General features: G+C 55.2%; 1 protein-coding gene across 1 annotated transcript; it reads left to right on the top strand.

Annotated features, from left to right (window-relative positions):
* Positions 1–481: 481 nt before the first annotated feature.
* Positions 482–7,948, top strand: LOC133277229 (C-signal-like). Its single transcript, XM_061468854.1, is given in 7 exon segments — positions 482–653; positions 2,455–2,506; positions 3,338–3,384; positions 3,386–3,529; positions 4,398–4,556; positions 4,815–4,925; positions 7,665–7,948. Coding segments are annotated over 7 exon segments (765 nt in total). The 5' UTR covers positions 482–515; the 3' UTR covers positions 7,779–7,948.
* Positions 7,949–8,447: the final 499 nt, after the last annotated feature.

Below are 8,447 nucleotides of genomic sequence, written 5' to 3'. Positions count from 1 at the left end.
GTTTCATCTGGGATAGTTGATTCTCTTCCTAGTAGCTGGTGCAGTGCTGTGTTTGGGCTTTAGGAGGAGAATAATGCTAACAACACACTGATGCGTGGGTTATTGGTTAGTACTTACCCTATGTTCAGACTCATGCTCTGTCAGTGAGGAAGCAGAGACACGATACCTGAAAAGCCAGGAGGAAGCAGAGACACGATACCTGACCTGAACTAGCCAAAGGGATATTCCAAACAATGGAATATCATGCTCTATATAGAAACTGGGGGGAGCTGCCCAGGAAAGCTGTGAACCTTCCCTGCACCCCAGCCTTGGGAAGAGATGGGGGGTCCGCTGTACCCTCCGAGAGCATGTGCTGCGCTGTCGAGGATGCCGGGCAGGCAAGGACCGCCGGATTGGGCTGCGGTTGCCGGTTTTGTACCGGGCGTTACATGGAAAGGAATGAATACACCAGCGCGCTTCCCGCGCCGCAGGGTCTGGAGGCGGTGCCTGGCGTGCCCCGCCCCGCAGCCTTGGGGATGGCGGCGAGTGGGGTGCTGCTGACCGGCTCCAACCGCGGTATCGGGCTGGGGCTGGTGAAGCAGCTCCTGCGGACACCGCGACCACCCGCCTGGATCTTCGCGACCTGCCGGGACCCCGCGGGGCCGCGGGCCCAGGTCAGCGCGGGAAAGGGCTGGGGTTTCGTCTCGTGGGTGCCGGTAGCAGCCATGGGTGCCGGAGGATGCCGGTAGTAATTCGCTCGGTGAACTTTGCCCGAGCGAGAGGAGCACTGCCGTCACAGCAGAGCTTTCGGTGTGCCATGTCCTGCACGGCGAGACAGCCCTCTGCTTGTCTGTTGTGCTTTAGGCAAAGGATCAGCCATGTCACCCCCTGACAACAGCGCTGCCGGGCTATTTGAGACCACCTCGGCTGTGTCCCAGCCGGCCTTCCCGTGCCAAACCTTTGCTCGTGGGCTGTGGCACAGCGCCGCCTCGCGCGGTGTTGGGGCTGAGGAGGGTCAGCCTGGTGTGAACCTCAGTGGTTCTGCTCCGGCTGGTTCTGCAACGTGTCGCCGCTTTCCAAAATCCGGGGGGTCGTTAACTGGTGGCCCGTGGAGCTCTGGGATCTTCCTTTCCCTGCTTTGCACTGCACTCAAATGGGAGAGACTCACACGTGAGGAATCACAGGAACAAAGCATCCACAAAGCTCCAGCTTTCCTTAGCTCCGGCTTTGGTTTTCTTCTGCTTTCTGTGACCCACCGCAGCTTGCCATACAGTGTGGCGTGTGCCTTAGGAAGCCCTTGGGATGCTGTTTGTGTACTTGCTGCTGGTGTTACTCCAGTTTGTGCAGTGAGAACTCACCCTGCTGCCAGCCTGGGGTGCCCAGCTCCTGCTGCTGCTGCTGCCCAAGTTCAGAGGGTCAGAATGAGCTCAGATTTCTGGGTTGGATGAGACCTCAAAGCTCATAGAGTTCCAACCCCCTGCCACAGGCAGGGACACCTTCCAGTAGAGCAGGTTGCTCCAAGCCCTGTCCAAGCTGGCCTTGAACACTGCCAGGGATGGGGCAGCCACAGCTTCTCTGGGCAACCTGTGCCAGGGCCTCACCACCCTCACAGGGAAGAACTTCTGCCTAAGATCTCATCTCAGTCTCCCCTCTGTTGGGTTAAAGCCATTCCCCTTGTCCTGTCCCTACAGGCCCTTGTCCAAAGCCCCTCTCCAGGTTTCTCATAGGCCTTCTTCTTCCCCCCACAACTTTCTGGACTATGGCAATGATGAGCTCAGAGGACTATCTGCAGGACTGGACTGGAGCCAGTGTCCCCCAGAGTAGTCCATGCACATTGCTTTCCACTGGGGGATGCTTCTCTAAGCCTTGTACAGCCGTGTGGTTGACAGTTGCCTTTTTGGAAAGAGCATCTGAATCCTTCATGTTTGGTAAAAATAATAAAAACATGCAAATAAGTGGTTCACTTTTCTTGGGGGGGTGGGGGGGTGGGGGTGGGGAGAGATGGAGTATCCAGGGCAGAGTGAATGGGATTGGGCTATTGGGATTCAGATGTGATTTCCCTAAACATCAACTTGGCAATCACAGCCATTCCTCCTCCATCTCACTTACAGCAGTCAGTGGGAGACACTTCTGGCTATATCCCTGGCCAGTTTGCATTACTTCTGCAGGGAGCTGGTCCTTAGTAGTTGCTCTCACCCTTTGCTGTGGCTCTGGCTGGGTTATGAACATAGACCTTTTGGGAGAGTGGCCACAGTACCTTGCAGTTTTGGCCATGTAGTGCTCTGAGCACATGGACATTACTTTGTGGAGACTAGCAGAAGCCTGAGGACCTCAGCAGGCCCAGCCCAGTGTTCACAAGCACTAAGTAACATCTGGAAGACGTTTCCCTCAGGGTGGCACCATTGCTGGTGCTCCAGCATGGTGCTTTGCATTGCCTCTGCCTCTTGCTGATTGTTTCCATGTCTCTTTTTGTAGGAGCTGAGAGATCTGGCATCCAAACACCCAAACTTGGTTCTTGTGAAGCTGGGTAGGTGTGCTCTGCCTCTGAGTTGGTAAATTTGTGGCTGGTAAAATGGGGCCACACTTGCCCACTTTTTCTTCTTCCCTCCCTACCTGCCTTCAGGCTGTATGTGGGGATTCAGCTCTTCAGAGCTGCTTCAAGTCCTGCTGGCAAAAGCCCAGCTTCTCCAGACCTCTCTCAGCCCTAGTACCCTGTTCCCTGAACCCTCCTTGCCCCGTGGCCACAGGACCAGGAGGTTCTTAAGACCTATCTTTGGCAGCCTCCAGCTCCTCCAGGTGAGTGGCTGCATCCTTGCTCTGCCATACAGCTGAGCTGCCTTGATCCCAGGTCCCAGGTGAGACCAGGAAGGCAGCTCCTATGGAAATGCTGTGAGATCGGCCCAGAGCCTGGGCAGGAGCTGTAGGACCTGGCAGAGTCATCCCACAGCAGGTTCCAGAGCAGCCCGTATAGAGACCATGTCCCTGCAACCTCCCGAGGCTGCCCTGGTTTCTCCAGAGCTTGTTCAGCCATGGACTCTGCCCACTGGCAGAGGCTGACACAGCATGGGAGCCCCAGCAGTGCTTTGCCACCGTGGATTGTCCCCAGCTGTCTTTGCCCCATGGACTGCCCCAGGGCAGGGTCCTTCAGCTGCTGGCAGCTGGGTGAAGAAGGAAGTTTTGGGGTGAGCTGGGGCTTGTGGGTGCCAGGGTGCCCTGAGCTGGTTGCAGAGCACCATCTGGTGCTCACAGATGGACGACCACACAAGTCAGGGTGCATGGATGTTACTGAGCATCATAACCTCCCTCGTCTTCCTGGGTGGACCCTGTGGGTCTCAAACCCTCCTCTCTTCCACTGCAGATGTTGCAGATCCCTCCACCATTACAAAGGCAGTGAAGATCGTGGAGGAAGAAGCTGAATGGCACAGGCTTGAACCTGCTGATAAACAATGCTGGCATCTACAAACCGGAGGCATCGCTGGAGACAGTGGATGCTGAGGAAATGATAAGAACATACAAGACCAATGCAGTGGGGCCACTGCTCATGGCCCAGGTATGGATAAAGCTCTGGGGGTAATGCTTACCATGGAGCAGGGATTTGACCCATCTGGAGGGTAGCTGGGGCTGACTGCGGTTGTGAGGCTGCACCTCGAATCCTGTGTTCAGTTCTGGGCCCCTCACTACAGGAGAGACATTGAGGTGCTGGAGCAGGTCCAGAGAAGGGCAGCGGAGCTGGTGAAGGGCCTGGAGCACAGGTGTGATGGGGAATGGCTGAGGGAACTGGGGGGTTTAGTCTGGAGAAGGCTCGGGGGTGACCTTATTGCTATCTGCAACTGCCTGCAGGAGGATGGAGCCAGGAGGTGGCTGGTCTCTGCTCCCAAGGAACAAGGGATAGGACAAGAGGAAACAGCCTCAAGCTGCACCAGGGGTGGTTTAGACTGGAGATAAGGAACAATTTCTTCCCTAAAGGGTGTTCAGGCATTGGAACAGGCTGCCTCGGGCAGTGGTGGAGTCACCATCCCTGGAAGTGTTCACAAATCACGTAGATGGGGCCCTTAGTGCCATGGTTCAGTGGTGGCCTTGGCAGTGCTGGGGAACGGTTGGACTTGATGATCTTGAAGGTCTTTTCCAACGTTATTTGGAAAAGATTCTATGATTCTGCAATGGAGATTTCAGAGGGCTTTGCCATGTTTCCCAGGGCTGCAGGAGGGATGGGTTAGTGCTGGGGCTGTGCTCCCAGCCCAAGCCCTCTATATCCCTTGTTTTGTGTTGGGCTAACTGGGAGCACTGAAGCAAACACCCAGCTCTCTTGGCTTCCCACTGTTCTTCCTCCTCCACCCTCCCGTAGCCAGACTGGGGTGCAGCTGCCATAAGTAGGGCTGGCTCAGGGCACAGGTTCCCACAAGGTTGCTTCCCCCCAGGCCTTCCTGCCACTGCTGAAGAAGGCTGCTCAGGAGAGCACAGAAAAGGGGCTGAGCTGCCACAGGGCAGCCATCATCAACATCTCTACTGTGCTGGGGTCGATTGAAAAAACTCCTCAGTGCTTCTTCAAGCCTGTCATCTCCTACCGCTGCAGCAAGGTATGGAGACTGGGAATCGTGAGCTTGGTGGGGGTCAGAGCTGCCTGATGTTAGTGAAGCACCTGAGATTATGAGATGGAGGGACTGATCCATGCTGATCACTGCCCAAGCTTCCTGGGCATCCACATGCCCAGCTGCTGCCCTCCTAAGGCAGAATACAGTCTCTCGAAGACCTGGCATTGCCTTTTCTCCCATGGGAGGGGAGCCTTGTGCATGGAGCTTTCTACTGCCCGTGGCTAACGCTTCTTTCCTCCCCAGGCTGCCCTCAACATGCTCACCAGGTGCCAGGCTCTGACCTACAGGGAAGCCGGGATCCTCTGCGTGGCACTTCACCCTGGCTGGGTGAAAACCGACATGGGTGGCCAGGAGGTGGGTCCTGGCTGAGAAGGTTGAGAGGGACACAAGCCTACAAACATGCACAGGGGTGCCTGGGGTGGCTGAGATGGATGGCTCCCAGGAGCAGGGGTCCATGTGAAAATGAGCTGCCTCTTGGGCTCCTGGTTGCCTGTGTCTGTGCTGAGTCACTGCAGAACATGTGGGTGCTGCCTGGGAAATAGCACCAGCACATGTCCACTGTGAGCAGGAGGACGTTCAGGGGGATAAGGGGTTTTTGCAGCCTGGAGATGTGCAGAGAACCTGAATCTGACTGAGCGGGGAGGGGAGGAGCAGCACCATCCCGTCCTCTGTCCCCTTCCTCAAAGAGCTGCAGGTCCATGACATCTCCTCTCATCCTGCAGGATCCCTGTTTTGGGGTGGGGGTGGCTCCTGCAGCACTGAGATCCTGAGAAAGCTGCACGTAGCATCCCACTTGCAGCTGGGATCTCTTATGCGTCCTGTTGGGTTAAACCTGTAGTTGGCTTCCCAGCCCAAGCCACCGTCATCCAAGCCACCAGAAAGCATGCAGATACCCAGCCATCCTCCCATGTAACAGACTCTTCCCCATGTAACAGACTCTTCCCACCTCCTGTGGCTCTCTGCATGGTTTGGGTGGAAGGAGCCTTGCTGATGATGGGCATGAGCTGAGCCGGTGATGGTGGATGGCTGGGAATAAAGGGATGGGATCCAGAGAGACCTTGTCAGGCTGGAGAGATGGGACTGTGTGAATCTCATGGAGTTCAACAAGGCCAAGTGCAAGGTCCTGCCCCTGGGCAATCCCAAGCACAAACACAGGCTTGGGGAGACTGGATGGAGCAGTCCTGACGGGAAGGACTTTGGGTGTTGATTAATGAGAAGCTCCCCATGACCTGACAGCGTTTACTTGAGCCCAGAACTGCCCCCCTGCGTCATAGAATCAGAATGCTTTGGGTTGGAAAGATCATCCAGTTCCAACCCCGCTTATGCGGGCAGGGAAGCCTAATCCTAGACCAGGTCGCTCCAAGCCCCATCAAACCTGGCCTTGAACACTGCCAGGGATGGGGCAGCCACAGCTTCTCTGGGCTACCTGTGCCAGGGCCTCAGCACCCTCACAGTAAAGAGCTTCTTCCTGATATTTAACATGAACTTCCCTGTTTAAGTAAGTTTAAGCCCATCACCCCTTGTCCCACCCTTACAGTCCCTAATGAAGAGTCCCTCTCCAGCACCCTTGTAGGCCCCCTTCAGATGCTGGAAGGCTGCTATGAGGTCTCCACGCAGCCTTCTCTTCTCCAGGCTGAACAGCCCCAACTTTCTCAGCCTGTCTTCACACAGGAGGTGCTCCAGCCCCCTGATCATCCTTGTGGCCTCCTCTGGACTTGTTCCAACAGTTCCATGTCCTTTTTATGTTGAGGACACCAGAACTGCACACAATACTCAAAGTGAGGTCTCACGAGAGCAGAGTAGAGGGGCAGGATCACCTCCTTTGACCTGCTGGTCACGTTGCTGGGAATATAGCCCTTGTTTCTGGGCTCAAGTGGGCACTGAAGCTGGCTCATGTTCAGTTTCTTGTCAACGAACACCCCCAAGTCCTTCTCCTCAGGGCTGCTCTGGGTCTCTTCTCTGCCCAATCTGTAGCTGTGCCTGGGATTGCCCCAACACAGGGGCAGGAGCTGGCACTTCACTTCATTGAGTTAGATCCTTTCCTACAGTGGGCCCAAGGTCTTCATTCTCACAGTCCCTGCATTTGCTTTCCAAGTCTTGGGCGGTGTGGTCAGAGCTTTTGCCAGTGAAGACTGAGGCAAAGAAGTCATTCAGAACCTCAGCCTTCTCCAAAGCCAGGGTAGCCAGCTCTCCTAATAGCTTCCAGAGGGGGCCCACGTTGTCCCTAATCTGTCTTTTATTTGCTACGTACCTATAGAAGCCTTTCCTGTTATCTTTCACATCCCTTGCCAAACAATTCTAACTGGGCATTTGTTTTCCTGACCTGGTCCCTAGCTTCCCAGACAGCACCCCTGTACTCTTCCCAGGCCTCCTGTCCTTGTTTCCACCTTTTATAAGCTTCTTTTTTTTGCCTCTAAATTTTTCATCAGCTCCTTATCCATCTATGGAGGTCTCCTGGCCTTCCTGCCTCATTTCCTTCTAGTCAGGCGCAATGCTCCCGAGATTGGAGCAGGTCACCCTTGAATGTCAGCAGTCTTGGGACCCCCTGCCCTCTAGGGCTATATCCCATGGAACCTTACTAAGCAGGTTCCTGAAGAGGCCAGAGTCTGCCCTGCTGAAGCCCAGGGCAGTGAGCTTGCTGCACACTCTTCTGTCCTGAGGATCTCAAACTCTACTGTCTCATGATCACCACAGCCAAGGCAGTAACCTTAGAGCAGCTCCAGTGCCTAAAGGGGCTATAAGAAGCCTGGAGAGGGGCTTTGGACAAGGGCCTGTAGGGACAGGACAAGGGGGAATGGCTTTAACCTGACAGAGGGGAGACTGAGATGAGATCTTAGGCAGAAGTTCTTCCCTGTGAGGGTGGTGAGGCCCTGGCACAGGTTGTCCAGAGAAGCTGTGGCTGCCCCATCCCTGGCAGTGTTCAAGGCCAGGCTGGATGAGGCTTGGAGCAACCTGGTCTAGCGAAAGGTGTCCCTGCCCGTGGTGGGGGTTGGAGCTGGATGAGCTCCAAGTTCCCTTCCAACCCAGAGCAGTCTGTGACTCTGAGAATGACAGTGGTATCTCAGTCCTGCTCCTCACTTATGCCCATTGCAGGCTGATCTGACGGTGGACAGAAGCGTGCAAGGGCTGCTGTCTGTTCTGCCGATCCTCTCTGAGAAACACCACGGGACTCTGCTCAGCTGGGAAGGTAAAGCTATTCCTTGGTGACCACTCTGTCCCTGTGAGGGACCCTGCAGTGTGGACTCTTTGGGTGCCCTGGAGCACATGGATGCTTAGCTGTCCATGACCTTAAAGGGATCTGTTTGGGACTTCACCAGGCATGCAGGGAAGCCTGTGATCCTGCCTTCACTCTGCCAATAAAATTAATTAGTCCCTGTGCCTTCTTCTAGCAATGCTCCATGAGACTGTCTCTGCCCCTGGCCTGGAGCTGGCCCCTGCAAAAAGCGCATCACCAAAGCATGGTGTCTTTTCTACAGATTTCCTGGAGGGGGCTTGGTGCTGGACATGGTGTCCTTGGGAGCAGTCTTGAGGCTGGAATGGAAGGGCCAAGAACCACAGACTAGTTATGCAATCTCATACAGCCAACTCCTCCCATAATGAAGACCCAGCGGGATATGGTACCCCTAGGTGGGAGAAATCTGGTTTGTTGTGGAGCACAGGAGGGGAATGGCACTTCTGTGGGATGGAGAAGCTGAGAACCTTAATAAGATGGGCTGGCCAGCACTGGACTGCATGGGTTTGCCCAGGAGGTGATAACAGCCTCAGAGAAAAGGACTTTGGGGTGGTGCTGGGTTTTCTCAGGAAGGTTCTGCTTCTTCTGAATAGAAGTTCTCTTTGAGGAGCATGTGGAAAAGGAGACAGGGCTCCTGTAAAACC

This window comes from Pezoporus flaviventris, unplaced genomic scaffold (assembly GCF_033815535.1).
Source record: "Pezoporus flaviventris isolate CSIRO_AGI_PZ_B2104156 unplaced genomic scaffold, CSIRO_AGI_Pfla_v1 ptg000054l, whole genome shotgun sequence".
In the NCBI taxonomy this organism is placed as follows: Eukaryota; Metazoa; Chordata; class Aves; order Psittaciformes; family Psittacidae; genus Pezoporus; species Pezoporus flaviventris.
This window is presented reverse-complemented; position numbering and strand designations above follow the sequence as displayed.